Genomic DNA, 19,932 nt, shown 5'->3' on the forward strand with positions numbered 1-19,932 from the left:
CAAAGACGAGTAACCTCCTCTTGTCTCACCCCTCAATATTTTATTTCCATACACTGCCCTCTATTTCAACATTTATTGTTTCTGTTCCTCGACATAACTGTAGAGAAAGTAAGGACCCAAATAAGTTCAACTGCATTTTCAAAACACTGGAAGACAGCTTATTGATGAGCTGGATGAAGCCATCAGAAAGGACCAAAAGACACAATACAATTAAGCATGCATGTGCAAAGGCTTTTACTTTACTACAGGTGTGTCACAAAACCAGAGTCCAGTGCTTAGGCAGGAAGCTTGATCACTGACAGTTGCAAAGATGAAAGCTGTAACAGTTACCCAAAATCTAGAAAGAGTAGGACTTTAGTTCAGATACACTTACTGCCCAGACATAGAACCAAGCAAAAAGCAAAGCACTAGAACAATAAATACCATAACCACCTATATGGAAAACAAGAACTGATACCTAAACTTAACAGCAAGAAGCAATAGAACAAAAAAACCCCAACAAAACAACCAATAAACCACCAAACACCAACCCCAAAACAACTTAGCTAAAGAATCTTACTTTGTAAGAGGAAATCAAAAGCATTTCTTCCAGAAACAGAATGCATAGGTTTGGATTCAGTATTTTCTTAGCAGTCAACATCCATTTTAGAGAAATGAGGCAGCAAAAGGCTTATCTAGCACTTAGAGTCTACTTTACATGAGGGCATGCACTTCAGCTTGAGAAGAAAGGGCCTTAGATTAAAAACACTGCATAAAGCAGCACTGCTGCAGCTTGGCAAGTATTCTTCATGGCACAATGTAAAATTCCTATCATTCCTGAACCACTGCAATACTTAGAGAAGATTATTTCAAGCTGTAATTCATCAGTTTCTTACTTCCATGAAGCAAGTTTCAGAACTGAGCATCAAGTAAGTCAGGTATTCTAGCAGAGGCTTGTAGTACGGAAAGTCACCTCAAGAATTTTTCTGTCCTACGCCATAAAATGTGGAGACAATACTAGTCATCACAGCAGAAGCAAAGTAGTAAGCATTAGTAAAACTTAGGTAATTATAGTTGCACTACTGTTATTTAACTTAATAGTTACTCTAACAATAGAGAGAATAGCCGCAACAGAGTGAGCTGTTGTCCTCAGGTTCTGACATTTAATTACTACATTACTACCACACAGCTTGGATCCCCTGCACAGAAGCAACAAACCTGTGACTGGATTTAAGTAGTGCAGTTGTGTTACTCTGGTTGTCTCCTGTGAAAGAAAATGGAGGGAGCAAAACTACTGACCCATTTTTCAGGAAGAATGAAGTTCATCAAGCTCATCCTCGAGTCCTACTCAAAAGGCTTGCCTACAATCCAACATTATTGAAGCAATAGCTTGACAGTACTCCATGCACTTGAATTCTAGCTTCACGGAACAGTTATTACACACAGCCCTCAAGCAGTAAGTCCTTATGCACACAAGCCCACTTTTCAAACGTTGCTGCCAGTCCCCCCGAGAGAAGCTACAAAGAACTCCATACACACACACACGCATTTTTATTTTAATAAATAAAAGTTTTACAGGCTCAGGCTTTTGTTTTTTAATTCACATATACAGAAGAGAAATGCCTGACCAAGTAACATGAACTAATCTACTAACCCTGGGAAGGAATGCATGCCCTCCATAAACTGAAGACCTTAAACAAAAAGGGCGTTCCCATCGGCAGCACAGTAACTTCACAGATTAGACAATTTGAAAGAGATGTGGCCAAAGCAAAGAGAGTGACCCTAAACGGACCACTTGTCTGTACAGAGCCACAACAGTGCAAGGAAAGCCAAGAGCCCAAACGCCTCCATTTTCTAGTGTCACTTCTGAATGAATATGTATGCCTTCACATCCTTTAAGCGATACATTCTAACCACAAGTAGAGAGGCTAAGCACAGCAGGTATGCAAAATTATTCCATTGAAGAACAGATACTGGATGACACAGTAATGTTATATTTCAAGATTTTTAAATTAGCAGATGCTTTTGCATCCCCTTCAGTATGGCAGCGGAACAGATCCCACCTTCTCTCATAGAGGTTTAGTCCAAAAACTTCCTGTTGGCATTAGCACCAAAGAGAGCCACTCTGATTTCTGGCATCATCTGTTGAGAAAGAGTACATCAGTCAGATGCAACAGGCAATGCAATTGCTGTACATTCCTCATTGCAGGCACTGTACAATAGCTAGGCTAGGCTTCAAAATTAGCAAGTCAATTCATTTGAGTTTTCTGAAGCCTTTATCTGATCATTACCTGCTACTCTATAGACTTAAAAGGACTGCCTATACTGCAGCATAACAAAGAGATGCCAGAGCTAGTTTTTTCCACTAGGGTATAACAGGTCTCACCCAAAGTTTCTAATACTCAAGCTGGCTTCAGTAATCCGAGTTAGCCTCAGCTTTTCAATGTCTTGACTGCAGTGCAGTCATAACAAGTCTTTCAGTATCATAATTTCTAGAGTTTTATGCTCATGCTTAATTCAAAAAGGATCATTCTGAGGAAAGCCATGTTTGCTGTAGAATAGCACAAACACTAGGGAATTTGCTTCTTCCCATTCAAAAATAACTTCTCGTCATCCACATTGAAATCTGATCCCACGCTATTGTGACACATTGCAAACACCAGGATTTTGCTACAAGACAAAACTAGTTAATTATATCTTGTCCAAATTGTTGTTAGAGAAACTCACCTGCTGGGCTACAAGGTCCAGCCGACTTTCCAGGGTATTGGAAACCTTAATTTTACCATCACTGTTATAGATTTCAACACCTCCAGCACTAGAAAGTGGGGAAAAAACAAATAATCTGTGGAATCCATCAGACATCTCAAAGTCAGAATGTAGCAGAGATACCATCTCAAATCAGTACAAGTCAGATACTTGTAGGTAAGATTCTTATGCTTTAAAAACCAAACTTTTTTTGATCACATCCTAATAGGAATCAGCACAAAGTGATCCAGTGAAGCAGCAGCGCAAAGCATCTTTGGAGTTATCAAAGACCACAGCTACATACAAGGGTCCTCATTAGCATGATGTAAATGCAAGTGGAGGTATGAAATTTGTCACTTCAAAACAGCTTCAGACTCTGTATTTTATTATTAATAGACAGCTTTCAGATTTTGGGATGTGAGGAAGAGTGCTATAACTTCTGGTTTTGGCCCATACATGAAAATTGCTGATTATCAGAATACACGGATTTGTGCCATGTTCTTTGTCACACTATATGGAAACAGAGCTTTGAAGACATAGCAGACATAAACCCCATTATGTGATCATCCTGCAACACCTTATGACTCAATTTACTTCACCTTGAGATAGAAAGCGTGACTGCATCTATATTCTCTCTCTTTAAAAGACCAACAGTGAAGTTTATACATACAGTTATTCTCTACTTCAGTACTGTGAATCAGTCTGGAGCTTACGCTAAACTTTTATTGACATTTTTGATTGAGACAGTGCATGTCTGGAGGAAACTCTGGAGTCTGCGCTTGATTAACACGAAGAAGTGCCAAATTCCACTAGAGCAGCAGCAGACACACTGTGAGGATATTCCATACATAATTTTCTGAGACTGTTCTAGTAAGAGCTGTGGTTTGAAGAGTTTCATTAAGTTAGTGCTCCGTACAAAAGACTCCCATTTTCCTTACATTTCCTCTGGCAGGAAGTTGTCTTGGTCAATGTGAACATCCACATCCCTTTTTGTGGCATTTTTGTAGATGGGAATGCTCTTCTGTACAGCAGTCTAGGATACAAGATAAACCTCCAATCAGCACGGATAAATGCTAGTGCACCACTTTTTTTTTTTTATTATTATTATTATTACTATTATTAAGCAAATGTATTTCAGTATGGCTTTTGAGCCAAAACCAATTACTATTCTTAATATTGCAGCAATGTTAAAAGTTTTCTAGGTAACATCCAAGCAAGCAAATGATCCTCAAATTGCAAAGTGCACTTGTTCTCTTGCATTGTATCTGCAGCAGAAGCACAGCAAGCAAAGCTTGTTTTCGTGTCACACCGATGGGATCTGAGCAGCAAATATTTGCAGGCAGGTCCCAGCCTTTGTGAGCAGGATACTGTCAAACTGTTTCAGGTGTCTTACCTTAACTATAGGGAGATCCTGCTTCCTGCAACGAACAACTATTCTGGGCTCAAGCAGCTGGTAGAAACCCTGCACAAAATAACCATTACAGTATCAGAAAGTCAACTTTTTAATTGTTTTAGAATTATTTAATGCCCAGGAGAGGAAAGGAGCTGATCAATTTGAAACCCAAAACCTGGCAGTATTAGCCTCTTTTATTTAGTTCTTTGCTCGCAAGTTCACCTCACACAGACGTTCTGAGAGGACAGCACCAGTATCTGGGAAAGAGCCTAGAACTATGGATTACGTGTTTCTTTGTTAGCTTCAAGTTTGGAACTCAGGTGCAACTAAATGTATGTATCATAGGATTGAGGTGCCCAGACAATGTACATGTATACATAAGGAACATTGCTATCTAAGTAGAATGAGCATGCAGCCAAGCTGTATTCTCCTATGCAGCTCTTGGAGAAGACATGCAGTAGTTTCAGATGCCTTTTCTAATAATTCCCACCTTGCAGTTCCTGTAGTAACACATGAGAATAGAATAGGTTTAATTCCAGTTGAAAGGGACCTAAGCAATCATCTAGTTCAACTGTGCGTACTGACGAGTATAGGTCCCTCACTGGATCAAATACAATGAGCCAAGACAGACGTGGCCAGCTTGCAAGAGGGAGACAGGTTTGTGTGATGTACAGCAATACCAGACCTAAGTAACAAACAAGCAACGCCGAATCGGAAGCACAAGCTGGTAGCAAACACCATTAAGAAAATCCTGCCATCAGACTGCGGACAGGAGAGCTGGTGGCTGGCTGCTGTGAATTTCCAGTAACAGGGCCAATCCACATCAGAAGGTGGCACTAGTGGTCACACCACTGACCCCGGCCAATGCCGACTGGATTTTAGCACTTGATTTCTGGGGCTTGAGGACCGTATATTCTGGGTAAGCAAAGCTTTGATTTCTGCTTTGTCTGTCCGTCACAGACTCATGCCATACTACAGCAAATTTGTCAAAGCCAAGACTTACAAGTCTCAAATGCCGAAAAGATTTTAAAAGCAGGTAACTACTGACTTCTAGGTTTGGAGAAACAGCTTTTGACAAAGGTGCATTAGATCCAATTAATTACTATGGAAGCTTAAAGTGTGCATCCTAAATGCACATTACAATGTATGTGTGTGCATCTGCAATTATTCTTACAAGGGAACTGCTGCTTGGTATGTCAGGTTTTACACCTCAAAACAAGATGCAATCTTATCTGTTCAGAATCCAAGACTGACAGGTATAGTAGAAGTGATGTTTGAAATTCAGAGGTCACCCATCAACATTTCATCTAGACTCCAATAGAATTCTAACTTCTACTGGATTATATTTGAAGAAAGATACCTAAGAGGATAGGGATGTGGACCTCTACTTTTTAAAATTTAAATATTTACCTGTAGAACTAGTCCGTCCAGCAGTGTCTGGTACCTGGCAGTATCCTTCACCACCTTGGCAAGTCTCTGCTTGGCCTCATTCAGTAAATCCTACATTCAGAAGAAATCAGATCAGCAGAGCCCATCTGTTTGGCATTTGGTTTCATGCCTACCAACTTTCTGTACTCCTATTATAGCTATCACACCCTGCCAACACGTAAACGTACACTCCAGCTGGTGTTCATCCAAGCTAGACCTTCATCTCTGTGCATGGCACAATATCCTTTCCAAACAGTTCCCTTCTCCCTGCCCTGATCTGAACCCTTATAACCTGACAACAATTCCTTTTTCATGAAAAAGGGAGACCTCCACAGTAAAAGGACAGTAGTTATAATATTAATTCAGACAGACAAACTAAATATGTTGTAAGTCATTGCCTAATGAAAACTAATCAAGTTGCCCAAATAACAATTTTTCAGCTTTGTGGCCGAGCAAAGAAATACTTTTACCTTTTTATCAAACAATAGTCAGGTTAGGTATTTTTTATTTGTAAGTAAATGCAAGTCAAAATTTAAAAGTGAGAGCTCATTTTTAATTTAAAGTAGCTGGTTTTGATTATCTTCATTCAGCAAATTAGTATCTGATGGGATTGAATTTTTAAGAAATTCAAGTCAACTCAAACATAGCTCCAACTACTTAAAATAAAGAAACTGCATGATTTGGTGTAAGCCTTTCTTTACCGTCCTGCCTCACAGCATTTAAAAAAAGAGTGCATGTTAACACTATCAGTCCTAGGATGCAAGACTATCACAATTTAATGCCACGGTCAAATCTAGTTAAACTGTTTACCCTAGTGTATCATAGCATTTCTGGAACTGCTCATCTCTCTTGTTCAGGAAAGAGGCCAAAGATCTGATACGGGAAGAAAGAGCTAGCAGCATGTGATTTAAAATGTTTTAAAATGAGGAAGAGTGTTATGTATTACTCAGAAGCATGAGGTTGAGTCAGCTGATAAATGAGAAAGATTATCCAGCAGAGACTGCCACAATAGTTAGCTCTTTAGCCACCCACCTTCCTCCTCTCTGTGAATATAATCTAAAATTTGAAACTAGGTTTAAAGAATCAATAAACTGGTTATTTTCTTCTGCTAACTCCCCTTTTTCCCCGGTAGCATCAACTTGAACATTATCCAGTTTTTCTTTTTTGACTCCTACAGGTCTCACAGCTTTTCCAATAGCTCAACAGCACCATCTAGCAGAACATGGAACACTCAAACTGTTCCTGAGACAGGGTAAGAGGTAACAGGAAACCTGCAAGCTATATAATCAGCAGAACGAGAATACACTACACATGGTGTGAGATAAACATAGTGAGCCTGAACTAAGACTAAACGTAGCCTGCTCTGATAAATGATCACACAGACTATATGTCAACACACAGACTGGTCACCTACTAGAACAAGAAGCAAAACTTTTCATATACTAGGGGCCACTAAAGGAGACAGAAAAGCCTGGTTAATGGCCTTATAAGCCTACTTGCTTAAGCCATGACAGCTTGAATGCACAAATGTTGCTTCAGGCAAACAGCACTCCACAGTTCTACCAACCATGCAAGACAAGAGTTCCTGCTCTTTAAAGAAATAAGCTATTGTCCAAATGATAGATACAACCCTGCCTGCAATGTTCCTGGCAGAGAGAACTGTATTTCCCTAAAAGAGTAGGTAATATAAACTGTGAAAACAAGCTGAAGCAGATTAGTGAAGCTGGACTAAATCCTTAATGACTGCCCAAAGCAACTGGGAAAGTCATTTTGGTATGTTGAAGCAAACATCACTAAATCACAAATCATTACTTTTCTTTAGAGAATGGTTAAGAACACTTCCTAACAGATGGTAGAAATAGAACCTCTGTGTCTTTACTACAGAGATACTCACTGCAATAAGGTCATCCCTTGCCTTAAGGACCTTCAGTCTTGCTTGATTCATCAGGTTGGACATCTGACTGCAAGTTGCACGACAAGAGTTGAAGCAATCCATCAGACTTTGACAGAAGAACTGCAATGTTTGACTGTATACTTTACATTTAAGGATAATACTACAACATTTAATAACAAAGCCTGTTCACCCACTGGCATGTTTCGGAACTTGCATAAATGACTACAATGCAGACTACGCCCTCCAGTAAAGACCCACCAAAACTAAACACGATATGATCATTTGTCCCAGTCTAACAGACCAGGGTAGAGTTCTAGACATTAACTACATAAAGAAGTATGAGATTCTTTCACCACACTTACTAACAGTTACACTACCATAGCTCACCTTTGATAATTTCTCCTCGGGAAAAACTAGAAACTCATAATTAGGACTAAACAGATTGGCTACGTTTACCTATTTGCCAGGGAAGAGCAGTTTTGTATAAAATTAGCTCAGGCTCTGAAGTCAGCCATATAGCCCAAGCAACTTACATTTTCTTTTGCTGTTCGATTTGTTTCTCCTTCTTTTCATAATACTCCATGATTTTCAGCCTCTGTGTCTGAACAAGACGACCCTTCTCAATGTTGAATTCTTCTTCTGCCTACAGTAAAAATTAAATAACTGAAGTGGAAATTGATTCCACGGGCTGAAAAAAACAGAATCAAAATGAAACAGCCACACTTTCAGAGCACATTCATAGACTAGGATGATACAATTTATGGCTTCGTATTAGCAAAACATGTCAACCAGCACTCAAGTCAAAGGCAGTAGAAGACATGTTCTGCTTAAATAGAACCTTGCTAACTGAGATACAGCTTATTTTATCAATTAACTGATGCTTATTTCCTTGCAATATTTATTCCTCAGACACGAAATTACTATTATATACTGTTAAGCAAAACTCATTTTATCTGAGCTTCAGGTCTGATTTGTTATTGTAGAATCAGTCTCTTTTCTGGCTACAAGAGATTCCACCTAAAACAAGCTACCCAGCCCTCAGTGTTCACAAACTTAATTACTTTAAGCAATTCTCACACAAGGAAAGGGGCAGTATAGCTATTACTTTTTAATAAAACCTAGCCAGACAGCATGTGAAAACACAAGGCAAATTTTCCTATTTATACCTGAGAATCCAATCTCAACTTCTGACTCATGTTTGCAGATAATCAGCAATACCTGCTTTTGTACTGATGAAGTATTTGTGTACATTTAAATGTTTAGGGGAGATTAAATATTATTACTAATACATATGCCGAGTCCAATACCAACAAGATATTTCATTATTGCTATAATGCAGATTGTTAAGGTTGTAAGGCACTATTAATCCTTCTTTAGTAAACATCTATATTCTATAACCGGATTAATATTAAACTCAGCCTCTTGTGGCTTAACTGAACAATTCTCTAAGTAATTCAACTCATGCCTTTAATATGGATTTATGTTTTAGTTCCCCAGGATACCTACTAAATCACATCACAGAATTAAGTCTGCATATGGCTACACAGGTTTAGGTACAGTTATGAACCTGCTTAACAAACAAACTTTCACCAACGTAATTCAATCTGTTTAACTTTCATCTTTTGTCATTTTAGTACATGCATGTATGCTTGTGCAAGATTACAAGCATTAATGCTTTTATTTACTACTAACGTTTCTGCCTGACATGCTATGGAAGTCAAGCAAAAATTAAAATTAAGCCTTCCAGTAATAGCTTGTTATGACAAACCTTAGCAGAATTCATAATTATGCAGAGAACTCCCTTAATCCTTAGTGATGTCAAGTTATATATAGAAGTTGTAGGAAAGTGTTTCACTTAATCCAGTCTATTCACATTACCACTCAGCTCTCCCGATTTCTTAAAAAATGAAAAAGTGAACTTGCATATGAATAAATTTATATTTACGAGCCATTAAGAAAATTTTGATCAAAAAATAGCTCCAACTTGCCTTCATTTGTCAAAAGCTAACAAATATCAACTTTATTTGGTAGCATAAGCATAATTTTTTGCTACGTAATAACTAAACGTGAAGTAAGCTGTAGCTTACAAAAGTGTTCTAGGACTGCTCTGACTGCAACTACCAAAACAGGATGTCAGACGCAGTTTTCCTTTTGCACTTACTGACATTGCACTTCCATTTTTACCTTTGCATCTATTTCTTCAGCCTTTTCATTGGCTTCCTGCTCAATGAAAGCCATCATATGCTTGATCTGTAACAAGAGGGAGAAAATATTTTCTGTTAGAAAGGACTTTGATGAGAGGAAGTACATATATATTCCTCATTTGTACAGTACGGCCTTCCACATCCATTTACTAATTAATGTAATGTTGTTTTTCAAGGAAATTAAATTGAGCACACAGGTCAAAGAGTCAGTTCATCTTAACAGAGATTACAAGAATTTTTTTTCCCCAAATAATTCTATATAATTCTGTTTCACTGTCGTTAGAAGAATGCACTTTAGATATGCAACTGTACAAAAAAAACCCACCTAACCCAAAAGTAAATTTATATAAACATAAGGCTGGGTATTTTCATTCTTCACTAGTGAGAACAACTTCTCTTCCCCCTGGGATTAGTGAAAAAAGAATAAAAATCCTCACACAGTAAAATTAAAGTACTCTGTCTGTTATGACATTTACATGAAACACAGAAGACTAACATAGAATCCCTGCTCTACATCAGGCATAGATGGCATTTGAATGAGCCTGCACCTTCCACACTAGATGACCAGTGAAGCAAAGTGAAGGGCTACTGACCACTCCGGTCAGATCTGTACAACCAGAAGCTCCTTTACACACCCGAGAAATCTTTCTTGAAAAAATGTAATACATTCTGTAAAGACTTACAAGGTTTTTAAAAAATGCTGCTGTACGGTTCAACTCAAAATGATTTTATAAAGCAGCTGCATGTTAGTTTGGAGGAGCTGGCGAAGGAGACAGCAGCAGTAGTTGATCAAGACCACACCAAGTATATCACATACTGCTTTAGAGCTTGGTATGCACTAATACATTCTACTTGAAGAACCTTTCTGAAACCACCTCAAAACACTATAAAGCACAGGCCCAACAGCTTAAAGACAAGGAAAGCAATTATACTCAGCTCTGCTTATTTATCACATGCCTTTCTGTGACCAGGCCTATGTTTAGGTTCACATTTCAGGCAGACTGTAAAGACTCATGTCCAACCAAACTGCAGCTTTGAACAGGTAACAGCTATTTCCAAGGGCAGATGGAGTGCACCATACTTGAGCAGACTATAAAAACCTACTGACTTTTTGCTTGCACTTAGTGATGACATACATTTTGTAGACAAGCTGGTCTGCATAAAGTTGCACAAAAGATTGTATTTAAATAATGTCATATTAAAATGAAGTATTTTATAGACATAAGAAAGTGGCAATGTGAAAACTGAGCCAATGTGCAGAACAGTACTATTCCCATATAGATGAAAAAACAGAAGTGAACAGACAAGTAGAAGATTTTAAGCATACGCAGTCAGAGAAGCAAACAACAAGAGCTACATCGATATGATATCGAATCAGCAATTTTTCTTTCAATTCCAGTTTGCAACACTTCTAAGTGCATGTCTACTTACAGGGTCAGTTTCCTACCCTGCTCGCCCGATTAGATGACTGGTTAAACCAAGCTTTAGATCTACCTGCATCTCAGAAAGGACAAGAAAAGCATATAGAAAAAGTAAATTATTTTGCTGAATAGCCTACTGTTGAAGGAGACTAAGAACATTTGTGTAGCAGTAGTAACCCTTGCATTACTGAGTCACTTCCTCCAGTTTGGTTTGGTTTCTTCATTTTCAAAAAGTACTTTAAACGGTTCTGGGTGTTCAAGAAACATCCTCTGAACAACAAAGAGGAATAAGATGGAAGCAAGCTAACATGGCATCCACTTCCCCATGTCTGATAAGATTGAACATAATTTTTTCCTTCAAAATCTGTTGTACTAAAATACCTTTTTGCTTTTCATGGAAATGAAAAGACATCATAAGTAAAACTTCCACATCTATAAACAGGATTAGTATTAAAAACATTGATTAATTTTAAAGGAAGTTAATAACTTTAGTAAAGCAGTATTTCCAACAGAAAGGAAGAGAGGGTTTTCCCCATCAGTAGCAGTGTGATTATCTGTTCCATGGAAGTTCTAGATGTTAGACTGGCTCGATGGAACAATCTATTAAACACCTTTAACAGAATCAAGAAAGCAAGTCTATCAATGGCAAGAACTCTTAACGAGAGATGAATTTTAAAGTGAAAATTATTGAAAGTGCCATGGCAAGTAGTTAAGGGTTCAGAGGACCAGCTGGACAGTTGATACTGGATTTATACATATGCAGAACTGTCATGCCATTGGCAGCATTCTCTTTTCCAGTTAACAGGATCACCCTAGGCTCAAACGTGTAAAACAATGACAGGAAAGTTGCAGATGTGAAATGATATTGGCATTACGTGTTTGCTATACCAACAGATCCTGAACTATAACCTTTGAAGTTCAGGTCTGTGGTGGCTGAGCAAGACCACCCCAATGTCAGCTTTCTTTTTATTATCGGAAGAGGCAGAAAAAAACCCCCAAGCTTTGCAGATAAAAGGCAACAGAATGTAATTACAATGCCCCTTTTGGAGAAAGGCAACCTACTTATTTTACTTTCAATGTGATGCTTCCTTGCCAAGAGACTATGTTTACTGAATGAGAAAGTGAGACTCGAAGCACTTGCATGCAAAGGACAAAGGGAACTTGGCTGATCTGCTCATCACCTGTAGGAAACTCCACAGACCAGTGCTAACTGGATCTGTGCTGTCTTTAACATGGCACACGATTTTCAGCCCAACTCAAAACAGCTTTCTTAGGCAAGGGCAGTGTTTACTGTCAATAAGGACAAAGTGTCCCGCCTCACCAAGTGTCCACAGACTTCAGGGTTGTAAATTTCCATTGCACGAGAAACCCAGGTTGTGCTACTCTGCTTTGGTCACAGAATTGAAAAATGTATTCAAGGATGCTATACAGCCCACCCAAATGCTAAGTTACAGTCAATGAGATGGAGTATAGTTGTAAGAAAAAACAGAGTAGAAAGTCCTTAGACAGCAACATCTAAAAAGACAGAACTTAGCTAAGGCAACGTATTTATCTGCCTTAAAGTGCAATTAAACACTGCTGACAGCATAAAGGCAACTCGTGATCCCTTTCATTCAAATCTGGATTCATACATCATCAAAATGCCTCAACGAAGTTCCCCAATGGGTGGCTGACCAGTCCCTCCAGGGAAAAAAATAATTTTTTTCAGGGACTTCTCTTTCTTACTAAGATCCCAGGCAAGATCCTTCCCCTTTCACCCCTGCTCTCACACGAGAGCGCCACTGTGGAGCAGCAGACCCTGTTCGCAACCCAGCCGCAGCTGACAGCGGCCGCTTCTGCTGATGCGGGGCTCGGGGCGGCCACTGCCCCTCCCTCTCCGACTGGCCTTTCACCAGGCAACAGCCCTGCAGCTCGGGCTCACCTGAGCCCCACACCTAGCACGGCTTCAGGGCAAGGACGCTGCCTGGTGCCGCCCCCTCCGCCCTGCCCTCGGTGCCTCCCTTCCCCAGGCTGGCTCCGTCCTGTCAGCTCCCCGCCGGCCGCGCCGGGCCCAGCGCAGTGCGGGGAGGCAGACCCAGCAGCGGCCCTAGCCGCTGCGCTGCCCGCTCCGGGGCCGCAGGCCCGCGTTCGGGCTGGGGCCCGCGGCCCTACCTGCTTCTGGACGTCGGCATCGCTGAGCGCCATGGCGGTGGCGTTGGCGGCGTTGGGACGGGACGGGACGGAAGGTAAGGCAGCCGGAGCCGTCGGCGACAGCGAGCGGAATCAAATCCGGTTCGGGTCACAGCCGGCTGTGTCACGGCCCCGCCCCGCTGCTCCTCCGGGCCAATAGAAACCCGAGCTCCGGCCGGCGTCACCGGGGTGGGTCTGTGCGCGTGGCAGGCTGCCATCTTGTGGCTGGGCCTGGCCGTGTCTCCAGCGCTCGTCGTGACGGACGGGCGGCGGGAGGCCGGGGGCGGCGGGCCGGCGTGCGGGGCGCCCTCGGCGCCTACCCCCGGTGGCAGAGGCGGCAGCCGGTTCTCCCGGCGCCGCGCAGGTGGCAAGCCGTGACGGGTAGCGGTTTGGACGGTCAGGGCTTAGCCTGAGGGAGCAGGGGTGCTGCCGGCAGGGGCTTTCCCTCATGTGTATTGGTGGGAATGCTGTGTTCGGTTTCAAAACGAGTTGAGCTACTGCCAAGAAACGCCGTAATGCGTTTAACTGGTAGCAGAGGAAAAATAAACACTGAGAAACTTGCTTGTAAGGCCCTAAAGCAGGCTGGTTTTGGCAGTGCTTTGGCCTCCCCATCACGGGGAGCTTCGATATTAAGGTCAGTGTTAGCCATCGATTATATAAAATTGTGAAATGCTATTTATAAAATCTCACGGTTCTTCCCAGTTTGGACTGGCAGAGAGAGATGAAACCCATCTTTTTAACCCGCGCCGGAGATGCGGGATGGCGTGAAGGAGTGCAGGGAGAAGCAGGAGGTGGCAGGGAAGAGCCGGCTGGAGCCGGGGGCAGGGCGGCCGGGGTGGCCGCGGGAGGCCTCAGGCCGCGGGCTCAGGGGAAGGCTTGTAGCAGCCGCCTTGCGCTGGTCGTGCTTTTATGATGAACAGCCGAGGTACCAGCATTTCGTTGCAGGAATACGTGGTGGGGCTCCAGAGCATGTTTATTATTATCGATTACCTTCTGCGATGCACTGATTCTTTGGGAGTTCTCATACTGCCTCCATTCGTGACGGTAAAATTTGAAGCAATCCTCATAACCTGTAATGCTATTTTATTCCTGTTGGCGGGAAGATTCCGTTTCCATTCTGTAGGTACGTTTACTGGAAAAAACAGAACTGTTCCTTGCAAATCAAGTGTCGGATGTGTTATTTGTCATATCCATGCTCCTTCTCAGCTTCTCTTTTGTCAATTTTTACTGGGCCTTTTTTTTTTTCTACATGAAAAAGCTTTTCACAAAAACATGTAGCTTTATTTCTTTTTTCACATTGTGATTATGTTACAATGCAGGGAATCAACTTGTATTTTGGGGTTTGAGAACACTTTACTATTACTTTGGGTGTGATCTAAATAACATTAAAGCAACTGGAAGTATATTCGTTCTTTCCTATGCCCCCCCAGCCCTACGGGAGGTTGCTGCGGGGGGCGCTGGCCCAGCTTGCTCACACCGGCGATCATGCGAACCGGACGAGGGCCGCGGAAATCAGCCGCCACCCGTTCTCTTCCTCAAAACCTGCGAGGAAAACGCGAAGGGGTTAACACGAGCCCTGCGGCCGCCGCCGCCTTTTGTGTGTGTGCCCCGGAGCGCGGGAAACCCGGCCAGGCCAGGCCAGGCCAGGCCCGCCCCGCCCCGGGAGAGGGGCTGCCCGCGTCGAGGCCCAGCGGCGGGAGGCACCGGACCGCCGCCTCACGGCCGCTGCCCAGACAGACAGGACCGGCCCCGCCCCCTCCCGCCCCGCCGGCCAGTCACGCGACGGTAGAGGCGTCCTGCCGGGCCCCGCCCCTCGGCGCGGGCCGTGACGCGCGGCACAAACCGCCGTGACGTGCGGCCCCCGCCACCGTCCCCTCCTCCCCGCCCCTCCATCATGGCGGCGGCGGCGGCGGCGGCAAATTAGGGCAGAGCTCGCACCGCCGTGCGCGCGCGCGCGCCCACCACCCCCGGCGGACCGACCCGGAGCAGCGCCGCTCCTCGCCCGGCCCGCCCGCCCCCTCCGCTCCCTCCTCCTCCCCGCCCCCTCCGCGCCCCGCGGCGCTCGCAGGTGAGGAAAGGGGTGGGAGCGGGCGGGCGATCGAGTTATTTATTTATTTGTTTGTTTACCCCCCCCCCCCCCCCCCCCCCCGCCGGCGCCGGCCGGGAGCTGGGGGGGGGGGCGGGCGGGCAGGAGGACAGCGCGGCGGTTGGGCAGCTCGGCGCCTCCTCCTCCTCCCCACCCCCCCCCCCCCGCCGCGCTGACCGGGAGGGGAGGGGAGCTGGGGCCGCCGGCGGCTCCCCGCGGGGTCGGTAGCCGGAGAACTTCCCCGCGGAGGCGGGGCGCGGCCGGGCCACGCCCCTCGGCGGCCGTTGCCCCCTCCCGCCCCCGCTGTGCCTGCGGCTGAAGGACGCGTCCCCCGGTCCCGGCGCGTCCCCGGCCGGCGGGCTGTGGGGCGGGCGCCGCCCTAGAGCGGGCCCCGCCGTGTGGGAGAAGGGGCTGCGCCCCCGGCGGGACCTGAAGGGCGGCTAGGAGAGCCGGCGGCTCCCCCGCCGCAGGGGCCGCGGCCTGCCCGCCCGCACCTGCCCCGGTGCGCGTAGGCTGTGGCTCCCGCGCGGACCCCGCCGGCTGACTCATCCCGGCTTTTTGCTCCCTGCTGTTCCTGCCCGGATATAAATATCTCATTCATCGTCGTAGTAACTGAGTATAAGCTACGCTCTTGCAGGCTGCTCGTCTGCCCCGGCTCTGCGTTTGTCTGGCGCTGTGGAAACTTTGAGCGAGTGCCGGCTTCTGCCTCACCTGCGCGGCCTCCCTCGCCTTCGCTTTCCAAACCACGTAGCGCCTGGCAAATAAAAAAACGAAGTGAAATTACAGCTTGGTAATGAAAGCTGGGTTTGTCATGATTTAGTGTTGTAAGATGGTTTAAAGCTGAAAGGGACTGAGAACCTTTATGGTAGGTAACTGGTATGGGTTTTATTTTTCTTCCGAGAAGAAAAATAGAACCGTTTGCCTAGAATTCTCACTCACATTTCTCTCTAAGGTCAACTAAAACCTGTGCCCAGATAAACAACTGCCATACTTTCCAGTATTTATATCCATTAAGTGCCACCAGAGGATCAGTAATGGATGCAATATTCATTAATTTCCAGTAAAAATTGACATGTCTGAACTTGGTAGTTCTTAGTTTATTAAAAACAATCTCTTCGTCATACTGTCGTATATTGTTGGGAAAGTACTCTGAAGGATTTATCTTCCAACTTGATCTCAGTTGAGTGCTTTGGAAAGTCCTACCTGTTACATGAAGTGTTTTCAGAGACAAACTGCTGCAAGGCTGAACTAGTCTGCACATGCAGGTCTCATCCAAAATCCCTACACAAGCCACCTGGTAAAGTGCAGAGCACTTGGATATTTTCCATCTTGTTGATATGGGGTGTGGTTTTATAGACCTGCAACTCCTTGACGTATGGTATCGGGAGGATGACCCAAACCTGTGAATGTATCAGTGGAACGCCACCCTAAGAGCGGCTTTGACTCTGGTGCTATGGTTTTGTTGCCTTGCTACATCTCTTTGTCCCTGCTTGGGTGAACACTTGCTAACTGGGACTACCCGTGCTTTGATACGGTTCTCCAGCAGCAGGAAGTGTTCTGCTACAGCGGCTGTCTAGGATGTTTAAGTTTGTAGTGGGTAAGTGAGGCTTGGTAACCCCAGGCTGTAGGTGGGAACTGCATCCAGCCCTATATTGACTCCATTTTCAAGTGGAATTTAGCTGTGGTCACGGCGGTGGTATTATTTGTAAAAAGAAGGCAAACTGTGACTGCGCTGTTGTTTCTGAACCTGTGTTTTTAGTGTGTTAGAAAACGGTAGTGATATTGATCACCTACTGTTTTGTTATAAACATACAGCAAAATACTTTGTAAGGCTGCAGCTTTAAATGCAAAAAGCAAGTCTCAGACCTGCAACACTCGAATAGATGTGCAGTAGATTTTAGTGTCAGCTGGTGAACTGTTCTTATGGGCAGCATCATAATGCTGTTGCATTTTGGCTTTTGACCAACGCACAATAAAAGCAGCTTGATGCATGGTAGGATTTTGCAAGTAAGGACTAAAACAGCAGATCCTCATCGCTGGGGGATTGCATTCACAGTATTCATTGGTAGACTTGCATTGCCCATTGTCTAATGTATTACTCTTCTGTGGATTAGGATGTGACAGATTGCATGAGGAAATGTCAGTCTGACTGGAACTCCTGTTCTCAGGTCAGTTGAGCAGCTCAGCCCACATGAAACAAGCGACAGCAGGGTCGGAGGAGTAACAAGCTGAGTAAAGCTTCAACAAGGCATAGCCTTTTATTCCTCCAAGGGTGCAGGAATTGAGAAAGGTGAAAATTTTTGTAGGGAGTAATTGGTAATAATTCTGATCTCTTTAGCTTTTGAAGAGGCAATATTCTTGCAGTAAACCTGTTATACTAGAAGTAGTAACTCTCTTGCCCTTGCTTTGAGGCTTATGTAGTCTGTAAAAAGCCTTATTTCCTCTGCTCCATTACATCTCCCATACAAGCCTTTGTCTTATTCTCTTAAACAGTTTCTGGACTCTGCCATTTTGCTCCTGTAGCGGAACATTCTCCTTCCTCTAATCTGGTCTCTCAAGCTGCATGTCCTTTTTTAATCCCACTCATTCCTGAAAAATGGCCTTTTCTGAGGTATTTACAGTATCTGAGTCAATGTTTCTCTTTCTCTTTTTGTAAACAAAACCAGTCATTCACACTTCAAAATGAGTAATTAAGTGGCTGTGCTGCGGGCTTCTCTCAAAGGAAGACCAGTGATTCTGAAGCGCATTTCTAGTCTGACATTCTTTTATATGAAGCTGAAGATACTTCTTCCGTTCAAGTTCTTACATCTCCCTTCTCATTTCAGTATAAAACTGCCTCTTAGACTGTATCAACCAAAGTGATTACTTTTTTTTTTTTGTCCAAAGCATTTTTTCTTCATTCTTTTCCCAGGGAAATATTAACCACTATTTAAATAAGCTGTGGTCTGATTCTCTTCTGTCCTGTCCCCCCTCCCCCCTTTTTTTTGTCCTCTCCTTCCTCCAGAGGTGCTGAGCTAAGGATGCTGAAATTTTCGTGAATTAGGCCTCACTGTTGCACATGGATAACTGTGCTCGTATGGAGTCTCATGCTTGTTTAGATAAGCTGGTTTTTTCTTTAATTTTCTGTGTTGATTTGAAATTACATTTTGAAGAATAATCTTTGTTATATATTCAGATCTGAATGTTGTTTCTTCTTTGATCCACACTGTAGTGTCTGGATATCTCTGGACCATCAGTCAGACTGATTCTTTCTGGACAGATCAGTTCAGGTTGTCTGGAAGGGCTCCCATTCATTGTGTAGGCATTGCGAGAAGCGTGTTGATTTCAGGACTCTGGATCTCTACTGAACAAACCAGAACTGAAACATGCTGGGGAGCTTTTGCTTTTTGGTGAATAGCATCTTTCACACCTGGTGATGTGAACATGTGATGTGGTGATGGGATATGGGGATCTAGTCTGAAAGGCAGAGCTATTGTTAAAGGAAGTCTTCTGAGTTATTTTTTTTCCAAATCTCCCTGCTTTATGAAAGTCTCGGTTTATAGAAGCAGCTGCAAGGTAACAGTGTATTGTGCAAAAGCTGTGCTTATCTGCTATAATTTCTTACATTTCTGAAGCATGATACATTGCCTGTAGAGCACTCTGGGATGGAAGAGACAACATAAATGTAGGATTACTACTCCAAGGGAAAAAGGATGAATGTTGACTCTAAAGTTTCAACATTGGTTCCTTCCTATATAAATCACTACTTTGGTTCAAGCCATAGCAAAGACTCGACCAAATCTTTCTGGTAAAGGATTTCAGGCATTTTGAAATACATAGCAAAGGACACGGCTTCCAGAGTATAGTCTTCAGGAAAGAGTCCTCTTCTGTTTTCAATACTGAATGAGTTTCACAAACTAGAGCTGCTAAAGACTAAAGAAGGAACATTTAGCCAATTTTACACCAACTCTTTCCCTTTTGCAGCTTTTAGTTTGCTGGATAAATTTTTCTTTGCCAAGCTACCTGCTCGCACAGTAACCATGCCCCAGCACAGTTAACAGTTGTGTTTATCCTCAGGAGCCAATGTACAACTGCTATTAATCTTTCCTTTCCAGGGAGGAGGGGGATTAGAAGTTAGCCCAGACATCTTGCATAGCTAGACAGGTCAATGCTCTTTGTTTACTTGCTCCATTTATTATTTTTAATCTTGAGGCTTTGTTTGCAGATTGTGCTTTGATTTGGGAACCTAGTTCTCTCTTTCAGTCTCAAGGGGTTTCCAGTGTAATTAGGAACCCTCTTGAGATGTTCTGGCTTCTGTTCCCTGTATATAACATTTTTCTCATACTAACTCCTTTAAACTTGGTTTAAATTTTTCTTCTAGATGCAGCTGCAGTCTCACGCTAGTAAATTGTCTAGCCCCCTCAGCAGCTCTTCTTTAGCATGAACTTTTTTGCATGCCTTTCATTTAGATATCCATTCTGATGGATAAGAATGGGCTACTATTTGTTTGGGAATGACTCTCTGAAGTGACGGAGAACCGAATTTGGAGAGTTCATTTTAAAGCTCTAAATATTATCATTTGATTCATCAGGTTGATAGCATATTGGAAGTAGTTATCCAGACTGTTCCTATTG

The 19,932-nt window shown here is 43.4% G+C and overlaps 2 protein-coding genes across 2 annotated transcripts in view; one reads left to right on the forward strand and one right to left on the reverse strand.

Annotated features, from left to right (window-relative positions):
* Positions 1–1,507: 1,507 nt before the first annotated feature.
* On the reverse strand, positions 1,508–13,359 carry ATP6V1E1 (ATPase H+ transporting V1 subunit E1). Its single transcript, XM_055807537.1, has 9 exons — positions 13,216–13,359; positions 9,624–9,689; positions 7,973–8,082; positions 7,440–7,506; positions 5,528–5,617; positions 4,118–4,186; positions 3,663–3,757; positions 2,707–2,794; positions 1,508–2,121 (listed from the first exon to the last, which is right to left on the reverse strand). Exons 1-9 carry the CDS (start codon positions 13,246–13,248, stop codon positions 2,059–2,061), a joined length of 681 nt encoding a protein of 226 aa, XP_055663512.1. The 5' UTR covers positions 13,249–13,359; the 3' UTR covers positions 1,508–2,058.
* Positions 13,360–15,127: 1,768 nt separating this feature from the next.
* The window catches only part of BCL2L13 (BCL2 like 13), a 44,658-nt gene continuing 39,853 nt past the window's right edge, over positions 15,128–19,932 (forward strand). Inside the window, exon 1 of the mRNA XM_055807543.1 lies at positions 15,128–15,301. The gene's annotated coding sequence lies outside the window, so the exon portion shown is untranslated. The remainder of the gene's footprint in view (positions 15,302–19,932) is intronic.

Source organism: Falco peregrinus, chromosome 6 (genome assembly GCF_023634155.1).
Source record: "Falco peregrinus isolate bFalPer1 chromosome 6, bFalPer1.pri, whole genome shotgun sequence".
NCBI classification, from domain to species: Eukaryota; Metazoa; Chordata; class Aves; order Falconiformes; family Falconidae; genus Falco; species Falco peregrinus.